This window comes from Haliotis rubra, unplaced genomic scaffold, assembly GCF_003918875.1.
Source record: "Haliotis rubra isolate DU_JTF1 unplaced genomic scaffold, ASM391887v1 Scf49, whole genome shotgun sequence".
NCBI classification, from domain to species: Eukaryota; Metazoa; Mollusca; class Gastropoda; order Lepetellida; family Haliotidae; genus Haliotis; species Haliotis rubra.
This window is the reverse complement of record NW_025767179.1, coordinates 2,979,779-2,997,136: the sequence shown is the minus strand read 5'-3', so window position 1 is coordinate 2,997,136 and position 17,358 is coordinate 2,979,779. Positions and strand designations below refer to the sequence as shown.

The 17,358-nt window shown below is 40.5% G+C and overlaps 2 protein-coding genes across 2 annotated transcripts; both read left to right on the top strand.

Annotated features, from left to right (window-relative positions):
• The first annotated feature begins 6,259 nt into the window (after window positions 1-6,259).
• On the top strand, window positions 6,260-7,766 carry LOC124291309. Its single transcript, XM_046728281.1, has one exon. It carries the CDS (start codon window positions 6,260-6,262, stop codon window positions 7,364-7,366), a length of 1,107 nt encoding a protein of 368 aa, XP_046584237.1. The 3' UTR covers window positions 7,367-7,766.
• Window positions 7,767-15,655: 7,889 nt separating this feature from the next.
• On the top strand, window positions 15,656-16,864 carry LOC124291307. The gene has a single exon (XM_046728280.1). The coding sequence runs from the start codon at window positions 15,656-15,658 to the stop codon at window positions 16,862-16,864; it is 1,209 nt and encodes a 402-aa protein (XP_046584236.1).
• Window positions 16,865-17,358: the final 494 nt, after the last annotated feature.

The following is a 17,358-nucleotide window of genomic DNA, read 5'->3' as shown; positions in this document are numbered from 1 at the left end:
TTAACTCTTCACAATGTTTCATTTTTGTATTATATAAATTGTTTTCGTCACGATATGGCTGATATATTGCCGATGTGACGTTAAACATTAACTCACTCACTCACTCTGATAATCGAGAAGGCCATGGCAAGACATTGACGTTGGAATATGCAAGGTAGCGGACCGTGACGTGTGCTGTATGTGAAGTATAGTTGTCATGCTGGGATAACTCCTTCTCTCGGTGCATAATCGGAAGAATGTGACGTGCGAGGACTTCGTTGATGTACCGAGTTGCTGTCAAATTCCCCCTGAACCCCCACTCAATCAGATCTTTGTGTGCTGGATATCACACCCCACACTATGACACTTTCTCCACCGAATCTGTCGACCTGTCGAATGCACTGAAGAAGAAATCGCCTACAGTTCCAGTTCCGGACTCTACGACACCACTACAAGCGATTGCACCGATGGAAGTCTCTTAAAACAGTGGCGACATCTGTCCTTCTTGGTCGATTCCCGACTTTACGCAATCGATTCCTGACAGTTTGGTCGGAAATTCTTTTCCAGCCAAGTCTCCACGCCTGTGGTACGATGATGACGCAAGTGAGCAACCCGGTTGTAGCGGCCCTGGGCTTGGGTGGTAACTCTTGGATGGTCGGTTTTCGGGCAATCTTGGGCGGAATTGGTCTACAGGAAACGACCCCAAAAGCGAGATATGGTGCTCTGATGAACGTTGAAATGTCAGGTAACTACGAACTGCGACCCCCCTTAGCTTCATGGCGGCCTATGGCGATGTTTGATTGGCGGCACTCAGTCGTGACATGATGTTTTCCTCTTTTCCAGGCAAAACCGAACGACAAAAATCAAGACATCGTTTGCCTTTTTGTAATGATCGATACTGCATGCTTTTCCGCTTACCTGCTCGTGCATTTTGCTTTGCATTTTCTTTGTGACGTTTTGGCGAATATTCCTTCAAACGTTTCTAAAACAAGGGGGAAAGTTAAAATTGTGGCATTTTGGCACTGAAACTGTTTCCAATGACTCAAAGATGACGTTCTGGAAAGAAATGGTTTATTTGTATTGTTTTTGTCGCAGCTACACGAGTCCAATAATCTCAAAATCACTATGCGTTTTGGGGTGTGTTTTTATTGTAGAATGTAGGATAAATCTGAACATGGTCATGAAGGATTTCAAGGGTGTATAAACAACATTTACCATTATTACAGATGTTATGAATAGATGAAAATGATAACACACCTAGGCCTTGACCACATTTAAACACCTTGGTCAAATTTGATCATAGTCTCTCAATTGCTCTTTTATGTTATGACCTGTGAAATAAATGTAAATTTGACGCAAATGAAACTTTCATTCAGAACGTTGGTCATTTAGGCCTCTGATGATACGTTTATTTCCTTATATGGATTTAACTCTGCCTTCATTCGCATGCAAACATATCACACGACAATGTTTGGGGTAAATGGCAATTTTTAATTGACGACTATATAGACATATACATTTAAAATACACCTCCAGCCCCCCAACATTGCAACATTAACGTCTTGTAGTTGCTGCCACAACCAAGGCACGGGCAAACTTAGAATGTGTTTCTGGTTTTAAGGTGACATAGCGTTTATACCCAGTGACACATCTCGCAGTGACGTCACAAACGCCGAGTGGTTCAGGGTTTGAACTCGACCGTCTTTCCAGAAGGAGAAGAGATGTTGGTCTCGTGGAAGTCCAGTCTGTAATTCCTGTAGAGCAGTTAGAGCCGAAACAGGACACAGAGGTGAGTCTGGCATAGCGCATAGAGGGATCTGCAACACTCTCTGGCCGAACTGAAGTTTTTTACTGTGACGTATGGTTAGGAGCGCTTTGTCATTCTGCCAGGTGACGTCATTAATGCATATGTGCTTAGAAGAGTTTACGTGGACCTTACCGTCTGGCAGTAGGGTAGATTTTCTTAAAAAAGAGAAAAAGGCGACAACACAGGCTGCCCAGAAAGCTGTGTTGAAGGGGTAGAGAGATCCAACTTTTGTCTTATAGCGAGTAGTATTTCTGGTGTGATGTGGTTTCCCTTTCAGACTCAGAATACCTTTCTTGACATTAGCTAGAGTCCAGTCATCCAGAGGATTGGCGAGGTCTGCTTCAAGGTGGATAAGACGAATTATGTTCAGGTAGTTAGGAATGCCGGTAGCGTTGAGCGATCGTGCCAAGAAAGCCGTGTAGCGTAGAACAGTTTGAGGGTGGGCAGGTACCGGCGTTAGACCGTAGTATAGGCCGAAGCGCAAGAAGGCCTTTAGCATGGAAGAGTAGGTTTTCTTAGTGTTTGTTACGTACGCCGATTGTTTATACTGCTTGATCTCTGCATCTAAACATTGCAAGTCTGATGCCATTGGTCCCGTAAGTAGAACAACGATTCAATTGTCATGTGATGGATAATAGAGTCCTTGGTGAAATCTTTTAACCATTTTGCATTTCTTGGTAGATGTAATCTTGAGAGATTGTCAGCAATTGTATTTTTCTCGCCTGGGATGTGTCTCGCAGTCAACTTGAAATCGTATCTGACTGATAGCCAGAAGTGACTGAAGTGCATTAATGCTGGATTCTTTGATGTCCCTTTATTGATACAGAACATAGTCACAGAGTTGTCTGTGTAAGCTATCACGTCTCGACCTGATAACCTTGCGCCCCACGTCTTTACCGCCACATATATAGCTGCAAGTTCCTTACGTTGATGTGTTCTTCGCTGATCGCCGCCATGTCTCTGCGCCAGTTTACGTAGAACCAGTCGTCGCCGAAGTAGCCGCCGCCGTCGCCGCACGTATCAGTAGCTAATTCCTGACAGGGTACAACTTCACCTTTTAGGGCAAAGGTAGTTCCATTAAACGTCTTACAGAAATTACACCACCATCTGATATCCGCTTTCGCCTCCGCATTCTAGGTTACATAGTGATGCTTATGCTTGACAGAATTACACAAGTCTATCAGTCGTCTTAGAAACGTTCGTCCACCATGTACAGCACGACATGCCCAATTAAGGTTACCAATCAACTTTTGGAACAGGACCTTTTTGGCTTTCTTCAGTGTCACGAAGTGATTTAGACAATCTGTTAATTCTGAAAGTTTGTCCTTTGGAAGAGAAAGCGTTCCCGTCACACTGTCGATATCTATGCCTAGAAATGTTATTTGTTTGGTTGGGGCTACATATTTGGAGAAGTTGATTTCAGTTAAGGGCGTCTTGACAAAGCGTTTCAGTTGTGCTAATAATGGCAAAGTCGTCCAAATATGCCATAACGACATCAAAGTCTCTCCGTTTCATCATTCTTGTAATACTAGACGATATGCGCTGGAATATTTCAGGACTTCTTGCAGAACCAAAAGGAAGTCTTGTATCAAACATGTAAGAATGATTGTTTCGCCACTAAATTTCCACTATAGTCCTAAGGCCTCATAGCATTCAGGATGAACTGGCACACTTCTCCACTGGGGGTGGAGACCGCGGCACTGGATACACACGTGGACATTTTTACACCGTGGGAATCTGCAACCCCTTGGGTTTTGAAAGTTTAAGCATATGGTGTCATTTGGGTTACAGCTCCTATTGTGAGATGACAATCTGGTTACTCTTTTATCCCTGTGATCCCTCTTATCCAGGTAGTAGAAGACTGTGTGAAAGTCAGTATCAGACCATCTACTGTGTTTCTCTCTCTGTGCTTTCCTATGCATGTGGTCGAACATCATGACTGAAGACACTGTGTGACTCTGAAGATAGTCCCCAACGCACGCTGTATACTCTAAGTATTCTATTAACCCCCGTGAGTCCAATTTACCCTCCTTGAGAAGTTTGGATAGAATTCTAGCATCCATTGGAGACTTGGAACTTCTTCAGGCTTTAGTTTTGAATTTCCTTTCCTTACAATGAGCTGAGAACCTTCTGGTAGATTTACAGTTTCTTAGTTTTCATAATTTACAGTTTTTTGGCCCAGTCACAAAGTCTGCTATGAATAGTGGCTTCTCACCTGATGTTCTCATGTCCCGAGTAGCCAAACCTGTATTTTGCTGTGTGTGGAGCAGGTCTGTGAGCGGGGCAGAGCCGAGGGCGTCTCGTAAGGAATTCAGCACTGTGTTAGCAGCTAGGGACCGGGTAGTTGCATGGTCCGCGGTGTGACCGTCGACCACAGGGTTTTGCAGATTTTGATATTTGGCTTCGTCATCAAGTCTTTCTGAAAGTTTTCTGTGTGCCATTTGAGCCCGAGTTCTGAAATATCTGTAGCAGTAAGCTGCCCGAGTTGTTGTGGTGAGTTCATACAGCAGTTCATACAGCAGAATGTCTATTGTATTGTCATTAAAACCCTTACTTTTATAAATTGTAGCCACTGGGTGAAGCTCTCGGCCATGGTGCACTCGGATATGGTGCACTCACTGTCCCGCCGGCCGGTGAGAGACTAACGCTGCTGGGTCAGATCGAGTCTCGCTTGACTGCTGCACGTGCAGGGGCTCTCGGGTGTTTCCGCCACGTTCCTAAACACAGCCGAATAAAACACAAAATAATCAGTTCAATCATTTTCCTCCAAATTTGGGAAATAGTGTTACTTCGTGTGGTATACTATTTAACATTCTTGGTGAGTTTTGAGAAAACTACGTTTCAAGTCAGAGCCAGTCACACGTCGATTTTAGGGGCAAAATCCGTAAATTCACGCGTTTATTCGTCATATCCATTGTTTGTTCATCATAGTATCCAAACAGTATGTGGTGTATAGCCATAGACATATCTATTGAAGACATTCATTACCACCATTGTAATACGGCATTTAGAAATGACCATATTATCTCCTATACACATGTGGTATGTATAGTTTAATACAATATGGTAGAGTGCTGATCTTATCTGCGATACCATTGAAGACACATGTGATTATGTGCGGGGATGCGTGACAGTGCGTCCAATCTGTTCCATTTCTGGATATGAACTTTATACCTTTATCAACGCAACAGGTGTGACCAAGTTGCATACCTGACATCTGTTGCCTCGGAAATCAGAAGTATGGGTAGTTTCATTAATGCTTTTGTAGATCAGTATTGAAGGGCGAAAGTATAATTGCTGACTTTCATCAGCTGATAGTGCACACCCATGTGGGATGTGCTCCCAATGCTTGTGTCACAAGTATGTTTGTTGCTTAACAAAGTGTCGATTGCTCTGTCAAGGAGTTATTTATGCTTACCAGGTGTCACTGAATTGGATTTATATGCGATGACGATGGTCTCATGGAGCAGGTAGGTCTGAACGACACTTCGACGCGTGATACAATATTTAGTTAATTATACTCAATACGCTGACCCTTTGAGGAGATAATCCCACCACTTTAAGTTTTGGTTTATAGTATTGTGCACAATATTAACTATCTTATATTTGAAAATATTTTGTAGCGTTCCTGAGAAATTGTTATAACATCACTGAAGTGTACAACTGAAGCATATTTTCAAACATGCGGCTGATAGGTTGATCATGCAACATGGGATGAGAAATTATTGCTTTGTTTGTTCGTTATCTAACGCCGCACTCTCCAAAGATACAGCTATTTTACGCCGTATGTAAATAAGCGAATCTGGAACCAGTCCTGTGATTGATATCACAAGCATCGAATCACGCACTTGATGACATGTAAAGAACCAAGGCACCAAGTCTGACAACCGTATCCATTTGTCCCCCGATTAATGTAGAGTGATGCTCTTTTTGTCATGGTGTTAGAAATCCACACGTTATGACTTGTCTGTAGGTTTTTTGTTTACGCCTTGCACTACATAAACAAGGGTACATTTTGTTAAATCTCTTTCTCTGTCTTCCAATAGTGAACCTTGATGCTTCACCTCTACTCTCATCACAAACGTGCATATAACCCTCGAGTTGGAAAAGGAACAGTCTGCATTCAAGTGGATCTGTGCACATCTGTGATTTGTCCTCTCCATGGTTTTTGCAGGCCATCTTGTCAAGCACTATCTCCAGATAGCCATTGTATACTGAGTGGCAGATTTTTCTCCACCATCAATTACTGATCACAATCTTTTAGGGTTGTTTTCAGTTAAGGGTATTGTTTAATCTAATATAGTTATTATGCTTCCTTTGAGGTATTTCTCAAGAATATTCCGGTCACTATTCAAATTCCTCTCATCTGCCGTTCTGGCATTCTATCTCGTCTTAGTAATAACAAAAGTTTTCTTTGGCACCAAACATTTATCACTGACCATACATGGGCATGACCGAGAATGTTCAAAGAGCATGGGACATTTGCCATCTGGTGGCATGAAGTTACAAGACATGATTTTATATCCATCCAGAGCCTTTGGAACCAGGAGAGGAGGAGAGAACATCGCTGACGTTAAACATCAAAATGAAAGTATGGAATATTTCAATTTTGGATTTGTCTTCTTGAGAACCCTATGCAGTGGAAGGCCTGGTTTGAAGAGGCACATGAAAACGTTCCGTCATCAGGCATCTGTATATGATGTGACCAACGCAATCACTGTGTCAAATAGAACAGAGCTGAAATATATGAAGTGTTTAGAGGGACTGACTGTTGGAATTGTTCGTGTCGACTATGCAAATATGTACTGGACCGTCATAGAGCTGTACAGCGCATATCTGAATGCCCGGGAAATGAACAGAACTGCTGCCGAGACCACCATTCTCATCCTTGACGCCCATCCAGCTACTGGCCTAGACGGACTGTGGGAACTACTCTTCAAGAAGGTCGTCAGAGTTGGGTGGTTGAAAACAACAACACTCCTCGAAGTGCTTGCCCTGGTTCCCGAGTTAAAATATGTGCCAATTGTGCGTGGCGAAAAGCCTATTCCCTACATCGACGACTTCCGGTATGAGGTTTCCCATCGCGTAGGAGGATTCCAGGGCAGGAGAATATATTGTGACAGGATTAAGATAACCGTTGTGCTGAGAAGGAACTACATAGCTCATCCAAGAAATGTCAAGGGCACAATAAAAAGGCAGTTCAATAATTCCGATGATCTCATTCAGGCGCTGAAAAACGCATTTCCCGGAACTCCTGTACAAGCCATAGCACTGGAGACTTTAACTGTCAGAGAACAAATACAATTAATGACGGAAACGGATATTCTTATCGGCGTGCACGGTGCAGGGTTGGCACTGTCGTTGTTCCAGGTTCCAGGAACAGGGTTGATTGAACTCTTCCCTTTCGAGTATAAACAACACAGAAACAATCACATGGAACATTTGGCTGTTTGGGGTGGTAAACTCTACAGCAGTTGGTACAGCGACAACAGGTTAGCCACCACTGTGCACGTTCCTCCACGAGTCCTGACGAATATGGTGGTTGACATGGGCAAACGAGTGTGTGGACACTCTGTCTGAGATAATATTTAGCAGAATAAAAGCTGTGGAATTGTCTTATGTCATACCTTGTGGTATTGTGAAATTATATGTTATCTGGTATTATCTATATATTGACGTCAATAATCAGTAATCTACCACAGGCATGACTCAAGCTGTATTTGTTGACGTTGCACAAATTCCTTCACGTGGGAGTGGAGACAGAGCTCTGACTGCACCGTGTGAAAAAAGCCATATGACACCAACCTGAATCCGATATATAACATCATTCGTTTATACAGGTGCGTGGAGTCTATCCAGGACCGTCTTCAGCTTAGTGGGGGGTGTCACTAGATATATGGAGGGGAAGGATAGGGCTCTTTCGTCACCCACGAGGTCTGAGGCAAGTCGGCCATGTTGGCTTGTACACCTCCTACTCGAAGTCGACATACAGCATGGACGTCGGCTATCGTCTCTTGGCCACATGATTCGTACGGTATTCAATTGTTCTGTTGCCTACAACTATGCAGTGTTTCCACAATCTTCTTCTATCTTGCGACAAAGAGCCGAACCATGTTCCATTAAATAAATCTAGTGATAGAGAAGAGTTTACAAATATAAAGGATGATATTTTAAGAGAGCTTCGATCAGTTTAAAACGACTTGTCTCGAACCATTAGAGACGTTAAGTCTGATACAAGGAAACTGACTGAAGCTGTTAAAGGACTAAAATCAGATATCGATGACGTAAGAAATCAACAACACATACTTCGTCTGGATCTGGGTGCAAGTACAGACAGGCTTGAAATGGAGATTTTGGGGACCACCAGCATTAAAAACCAGCATTAAAATTAGATGGGGAGAGGAACCGCCCTCTGAAACAGCACCAGATACGCAAGGAACGGACGATGGAGAACAGGGGCATGGCCGAGCCCGAATAAACAGCCAATTAGAACAATGCACATGAAGGTATTTGTTTTGGAACATTGCCGGTTTTTTAAAGAAATATAATGACTTTAACTTTATACATGTACAAATCTTCCAGCACTTCGATTTTGTGATTCTGTCAGAAACATGGGTTAGTGACTTTGATTTGTTTCCAGGACTCTAATTGCATAACATAAATGCCGTAAAAAACGTCCGTAAAAGGAATACTCCGTGGTGGTCTTGATGTTTTAATTAAGAAACGTTGATTCGAAATATTTGTGGAAAGAACGGACATTTATAATGATAATGATATTTTCACAGCGTTTGACAAGAAGCTTTTCAAGTTGGATAAAGATGTTGTAATAGCATCTGAGTATGTGTATCCTGGTGGGTCAGATTTGTATGACCGAAAACAATGTAAGTGTGGAATCACGATGTTGTTTGAACAGTTATTAACCTTTTTGCATGATTTTAGTGACATGTAAATTATGATTTGAGGTGATCTAAATGCTAGAACTGGAGAGGACCCTGACAGCTTTGAAGATAGCATTGCTGATATGTTAGGATATGATGATATTTATGTGTTATTTGACAAGCTTGACACGGAGAGACGCTCCTGTGATAAAGTTGTTAATCACTCCAGAAAAGTTCTCATTGAGAGGTGCTCCGCTTTAAACTTGTTTATTATGAACGGTCGCTGTGGATCTGATGCACGCTCAGGAGATTACACATTCATAAATCAACTGGGTACAAGTGTTATTGACTAAGTGATATGTTCACCCATGTTGTTTACACTTTATAATGATTTCAAAATTATATCTAGGGCAGACTCTGATCATTTACCACTAACTTGTTCATTTCATGTCTGGGACGCTGGATGCCCGCACGTGCATGTTTATGCTTCACATGCGGCATCGGATGACTACCGTTATGTATGGGTCGAGGACAAAGCTGAATTGTTTAGGGGTAATCTGCTTTCAGATGGGATTATGTCCATATTTGAATAATGTTTACAATCCATGTCTACAAATATTAATGTTGCCATAGAAATGTTTACAGATGCAGTATGTAAGGCTGCGAGTTGCAATTGTAAGAAGCGCCAATGTGATAGTTATACACATGAACCTCAACAATTATGGTATGATCCGGAGTGTAACTATCTCCGATGTGAGAGAGATAGGTTACATAGAGTGTTTAAAATGAATAAATGTGATAATAGTTTGAGACAGTATTTAAAGGCAAGAAATGTATTTGCAGTTGTTGTTCGGGACAAAAGGTGTTTGTATTTGAATAGATTAAGAAGTTAATTGATGAATAATCTTATAATAGTAAGTCCTTTTGGTCAACACTTAAGCATTCTTCTGGTGCTTCCTTCTCTGCTAGACCACGTATTGCATCGCAGGAATGGCAGTCTTACTTTAGAAATATATATATGGGTTCGGTTGATGTGGATGATAGCAATATTGACGTAGACAATGTCATAATTGACATTGATGCATTACTGCTGTCATTTGGATTCCACAATTACGCAGGAGGAAGTGAAAGCTGCTTTGGATAATCTCAAAACATCAAAATCCCCAGGACACGATAAGGTTATTGCCGATTTTTTAAGCATTCATGTGATGTCTTGCTACCTCTTCTTACTGTTTTACGAAATGGTCTTTTTCATAGTAGCGTTTTCCCAGAGTCATTGATAGTCCCATTGCATAAAAACAGAGATTTTAACACTACATCTAATTATCGAGGTGTAACTATCTTGGGTATTTTTAGTAAAATGTATATTTCAGTCTTGAATGCTAGCTTAAAGTTTTGGTGCGATGCGTATGAAAACAATTCGGAATCAGAGGCCGGATTTCGGCATGGTTATTCGGCTATGGATAATATCCTCATTTTGCTGTCTGTTGTCGGTCGACTCTTGGGGAAAAAGAACGGTAAAGTCTATGCTTTATTTGTGGAGTTTGCTAAGGCTTTCGCTTTTGTTAATCGTTCTAACTGTGGACAGTTTTGCAACACAAGGGAGTTTCGACAAAAATGTTAGGGTGTATTAAATCTATCCGCGAGAGCGTAAAATCGTGTGTTAAATTTAATAATTTAGTTTCAGATATGTTTAAGTGTAATGCGGGAGTGCGTCAGAGATGTGTCTTACGCCCAGTGCTATTTTCGTTGTTCATTAATGATCTTGCTGAGAAAAGAGAAAGTTCAAGTTTTCCTGGCATCCAGTTACATCCAGACTTGACTCATTTATTCTTATTGCTGTGTGCGGATGACGTCGTTCTTATATCTGACACTATTGGAGGGTTACAAACTCGAATTGACGTGTTACAACAGTATTGTCACCAATATAATTTAAGTGTAAATTTAGATAAAGCTGAAGTGGCTGTCTTTAAAAACGGCGTAGTTCTTTCGAGGGGCGAAAAATGGTATTTTGATGGCAACCTCATTGAATGTGTCTCATGTTATAGATATTTAGGTGTGGTATTTTCTGGAAATTTAACTTGGAATAGGCAGTTTATTAATTCATCGTTGCAATCTAGAAAAGCATTATTTGGTGTTGTAAAATGTCTGTCGAAGTTTAGACCATTACCATATGAAGTTTTCTTTAAGGTTTTTGATACTAAAGTGATGTCAATCTTATTATATAGTATACTTTGATTCTGAATGTAAGATCAGCAGTGCTATTAAAGGAGTACATGTTCAAACATGTAAATATTTTCTTGGTGTGAAAACGTCAACGTCAAACCATGTCCTTTATGGTGAGTGTTGGAGATACCCGTTATATATCTTCGCCTATAAGCGTTGTATAAAATATTGGTATAAACTGCTATCCATGCTAAATATAACTCACGCTTACCCAAGAAATGTTATGACATGTTAATGTTAAATATATAAGTCATGGTAAATCTAATTGGGCTTCAAAACTGAGAAAGGTGTTATTTCAAATGATATTTGGTTATGTTTGGGATAACCAGTGTATTGATAATGATCAAGCGTTTTTATCAGAATTTATGGATAGAGCTAAATGTATTTATCAGCAAGTTTGGCATACATCTTAGTCACAAGGCTCTAAAACATAATTATTCTATGTACAAGTCTAACTTATATCCAGAGCATTATATTAAGCATATAACTATTCGGAAATTTTGTGTCGCTTTAGCTAAGTTTAGATGTAGTTCTCACCAACTGAAAATTGAGATGGGTAGATATTCAAATGTCCCAAGAAATGATTTTGTGATGCAAAATGAACGATGTCGAAGATGAGTACCACTTCTTTTTTTGTATGCCAGGCGCATGTCGATGTACGTGAAAAGTGTATTCCTAGGAAATACTACGTGTTTCCAACATTAGCTAAATTTAATCTTTTAATGTACAGTGATAACAGTGATCTTATAAGAAAGTTGGCTATGTATGTTGAGAATTCTATGCAATTGAGGACAAATCTGTTAATGTAGGCAGTATATATTGTGGCTGCTGTACAACTGCTGTTTCGTGGGCCGATGGGCTGCGTCTCTTGTTGAATAAACCACTTGAATACATTACCTGGAAATAGTCTTATTTTTATGAAAGTGCGATAAGCAAAATGGAATAAATGGTATATACCAGCCAAGCTATAGCGTAACATCTGTTAACTCGTGGGAGGTTTTTAATGGAGCTTGTGGTCTGCGTATGCGGTATGACCACGTATTGCCTGACTTGCCAATCCTCGTAACACAAACAGCCCACATATATAAAAATTAATTAATGCATGTGCACTTGATTTCAGCAGTATTTCGCTCGGCGTTTCCAGAGTGTACAAATGTTGTGTTTCAACGTCAGTGAGTTTGGCGACGTGTTGATACCTCTCCAGATTGACTAGGGAAGTGATCATACGCTATGAAGGGACACTGCAGTCAGTCGAACTGTGTCCCGTGCAAAGCTGTAATGGCGAGTTCAAATTTGGAATCAACCTGACTAATAATATATACTGAAAAGCCAAAAAAACGCAACTCAGGCTTTTGTCACGTTTTTAAATAGAATACATAAACATGAACGCTTACATTTATGAGATTTCATTTTTTCGAAACTTGCGTTTCTCTTACTGTTTAGTATACAATCTAGGATTGCTCATCACCATACCGGTGGGTTTCATCAAAGTGATAAAAGACCAACATCACTACCGGTTAATCTCCCACGTTAAGCTGGTACGATTTTTAGAGGTATGATTTTTACAGCAACGTTAAATTTCTAACCGACAGTAATTCATGGTAGATAAATAATTTAGAGTTATTTGTGTTAAACAGATGGTAACTGCAAGCAAGTCTGTACAGTTTCCATATTGTTAACGCAAGCAGCAGTTCATGCACCATTAACGTGGATATTCGGAGCAGGTATTGAAGAATCACGTGTGTGATATAGTACTGAAGTAATGAGTGAGTGAGTATGGTTTTACGCCGCTTTTAGCAATATTCCAGCAATATCACGGCGGAGGACACCAGAAATGGGCTTCACACATTGTACCCATGTGGGGAATGGAACCCGCGTCTTTGGCGTGACGAGTTAACGCTTTAACCACTAGGCTACCCCATCACCCTGAAATAATTATATTTTTTATAGCAGAAGTAATCAGGCCCATGGGCCAAATGTTTTCGACCATGGGTGAGATTTTGTAATAACGCTCTAAATGAGTCGAATTAAGTCGAAATGATTAAATTTTGTGTCACGATACTGACAAATATACTTTCATTCATTTACAATCTCCAAACCTGAACAAAATATGAATTTTGAGCAAAAGTAGAAATTCTCGGCCATGGGCCACATCTTTTTCGCCCATGGGCAAATATTTTGAGTCACAATAAGTTGGATTTTGTGTCACGATACTTATAAACATACTTTCATTCATTTACAACCTCCAAGGCTGATAAAAACATGAATACTGAGCAAAAGTAGAAATTCTCGTCTTTGGGCCAAATCTTTTTCGATTATCGCTGTAAATTAGCCGAAATAAGTCACAATGAGTTAATATTTTGTCATGAAACTTATAAACATACTCTCATTCATTTACAACCTCCAAAACGAAACATTCTCGCTAAGATAATTTCTAAATTTTGAGTTGTCGACAAAATTTGTTTTAATTTTCTCATCCTTTACATATACTCATAACAGCTGCACGTTGTGTCAAATTGTGTCAAATTCTCTGTCAGAAAGTGGCCATAGTGCGGAGAGTTTCTGGACTATTGGGCTTCCAGAATAAAATGGTGACGTGTTAATTGTAAATATATTGGATACACATGTATCTAACAGCTGCTATTTCCTAGTTGGTAGTACTTTTATAACTAGTATTAACACAGATGGGTCGGCTCCCTGTGGATCCGATATCGCGACCGGCTACATTTCTCAGGTGCCTCGGGTGAAAACCAATTTGAAATGGTTGGTATCAAACTTATGTGTGAGGTCGCGCGACAACACACACTCTGTGTGTGCGCTTACACACACACACACATATATATATATATGTGTGTGTGTGTGCATACATACACATACATACATACATACATACATACATACATACATACATACATACATACATACATACATACATACATAATACATACATACATACATACATACATACATACATACATACATACATACATACATACATACATACATACATACATATAACATACATACATCGACACAGTACACTCAGCAAAAGCCAATTCATCAATACTACAAGTCACATGTGCTGTATGAATAGATTTGTTTTCGGGATTTAATTAAAGCTTCATCGGATTAAATTTAACGTTATAAATGTTACCCCTTGAGAACGGATAGTTGTTTTATTATAAACGACTCTGTCGTACAAAAGAGTAATTCCTCAAGTAATACCAACAAGAGAGACAGTTCTATAAATATACAACTTCTTTATTGCAATATATGCGACCTTTTGGTGTAGATCCTAACACCACTATCAGGCAATCTATTCTCTTGTTTGGCACGGATGCAATCACCGTTACATTCCAATGTATGGCAATGTAACAACAAGCTGTATACATGTATTCAATTTCTGTATATTAAATTTATACCTTTATCAACGTGGCATGTGTGACCAAATTGCATGTCTGACATCTGTTGCCTCGGAAATTAGAATAATAGTTAGTTTCATTAATGCGGTTGTATATCAGTATTGAAGGGGGAGAATATGATAGCTGTGGATTTCATCAGCTTTCGTCAGATAGAGAACACCCGGGTGGGATGTGCTCCCAATGCTTGTGTCAAGAATATGTTCGTTATGCGTTGTATTTGACTACGTTGCTTAATGCAGCTTAACAAGGTGTCGTTTGCTCTGTCAAGGAGTTGTTTACATGCGATGACGATGGTCTCATTGAGCAAGTAGGTGTTTTTTCTGACCGATACTTCGACGTGTGATACAATATTTAGTTAATTATTCTCTGTAAGTTTTGTTTTATAGTACAATATTACCTTCTTCTTAAAATAGTTTGTGGCGTTCCTGAGAAATTGTTATAACATCATTGAAGTGTACAACTGAAGCATACTTTCTCACATGCGGTTGATAGGTTGATAATGCTACATGGAATGAGAAATTACTGTTCTGTTTGTTCGTTATCTAACGCCGCACTCACCAAAGATACAGCTATTTTACGGCGGTGTGTAAATAATCGAATCTGGAACCAGTCCGGTGATTGATATCATGAGCAACGATTCACGCACTAGATGACAAGTAAAACCAACCAGAACCATTTGCCAACAAACCCCCGAACCCGCACCGCCGCCACCACCACCACCTATCCACGGATTAATGTAGAATGGTTCTCTTTTTGGCATAATGTTTGAAATCCATACTTTTTAAGTTGTTTGTATGGTGTTTTGTTTACGACATGCACTGCTGAACAAGGATACATTTTGTGAAATCTCTTTCACAGTAGTGAGCCTTGATACTTCACCTCTACTCTCATCACAAACGTGCATATAACCTCAAGTTGGAAAAGGAACAGGCTGCATTCAAGTGGACCCGTGCACATCAACATTTGTGATGTTTCTGTGATTTGTTCTCTCCAGTAGTTTTGCAGGCCATCTCGTCAACCACTCTCTCCAGATAGCCATTGTATACTGAGTGGCAGAACTTTCTCCACCACCAGTTACTGAACATCATCACATATGTATTGTGCATTTTCAATATAATTATTCTTTTCATTTTCTTGAGTCAGTTGAGGGTATTGTTTAAACTATATAGTTAATAAATATGCTTCCTTTGAGATATTTCTCAAGAATATTCAGGTCACTGTTCAAATTCCTCCCATCTGCCGTTCTGGCATTCTATCTCGTCTTAGTAATAACAAAAGTTTTCTTTGGCACCAAACATTTATCACTGACCATACATGGGCATGACCAAGAATGTTCAAAGAGCATGGGGCATTTGCCATCTGGTGGCATGAAGTTACAAGACATGATTTTAGATCCATCCAGAGCCTTTGGAGCCAGGAGAGGAGGAGAGAACATCGCTGACGTTAAACATCAAAATGAAAGTATGGAATATTTCAATTTTGGATTTGGCTTCTTGAGAACCCTATGCAGTGGAAGGCCTGGTTTGACGAGGCACATGAAAACGTTCCGTCATCAGGCATCTGTATATGATGTGACCAACGCAATCACTGTGTCAAATAGAACAGAGCTGAAATATATGAAGTGTTTAGAGGGAGTGACTGTTGGAATTGTTCGTGTCGACTATGCAAATATGTACTGGACCGTCATAGAGCTGTACAGCGCATATCTGAATGCCCGGGAAATGAACAGAACTGCTGCCGAGACCACCATTCTCATCCTTGACGCCCATCCAGCTACTGGTCTGGACGGATTGTGGGAACTGTTCTTCAAGAACGTTGTCAGAGTTGGATGGTTGAAAACAACAACACTCCTGGAACAGTTTGCCCTGGTTCCCGAGTCAAAACATGTGCCAATTGTGCGTGGCGAAAAGCCTATTCCCTATATCGACGACTTCCGGTATGAGGTTTCCAATCGCGTAGGAGGATTCCAGGGCAGGAGAATAGATTGTGACAGGATTAAGATAACCGTTGTGCTGAGAAGGAACTACATAGCTCATCCAAGAAATGTCAAGGGCACAATAAAAAGGCAGTTCAATAATTCCGATGACCTCATTCAGGCGCTGAAAAACGCTGTTCCCGGAACTCCTGTACAAGCCATAGCACTAGAGACTTTAACTATCAGAGAACAAATACAATTAATGACGGAAACGGATATTCTTATCGGCGTGCACGGTGCAGGGTTGGCACTGTCGTTGTTCCAGGTTCCAGGAACAGGGTTGATTGAACTCTTCCCTTTCGAGTATAAACGTCACAGAAACAATCACATGGAACATTTGGCTGTTTGGGGTGGTAAACTCTACAGCAGTTGGTACAGCGACAACAGGTTAGCCACCACTGTGCACGTTCCTCCACGAGTCCTGACGAGTATGTATACTCTGTCTAAGATAATGTTTAGCATAGTAAAGGCTGTGAAACTATCTTATGTCATACAATGTGATATTGTGGTGTTATATGTATTCTGGTATTACCGGGCACTCGTGAAGAACAACCTCCTCGTGGTGAGTGCTGGGTAACGCTAATAGCTCTTCCACCGTGTGGACCTGGGTCAGAAAAGGTCCACAACACCTTATTGCTGGTCGTAAAAGGCGACCGAATTGGGCAATCTGATTGCCGTAGGTTGCGCCCCTATGTCGGTGAAGGAACGGATGGTGGTGATTGAGGGCAAAAGAACCAGGAACAGTGTTCAACTTCCAAACCTGAAAAAATTAATGTTGAGCAAAAGTAGAAATTTTCGCCCATGGGCGAGATATTTTGATATCGTTCTAAATTAGCCGAACTGAGTGAGTATTAATTATTAATATATTGGACACACATGTATCTAACAGCTGCTATTACACAGTTGGTAGTACTGGTATAACTAGTATTAACACAGATGGGTCGGCCCCCTGTGGATCCGATATTGCGACTAGCTCCATTTCTCAGGTGTCTTGTCTTAAAACTAATTTGAAATGATTCAATTTTTTTTATTTCCAACCTATATATATACACGCATAAAATGTCCAAAATA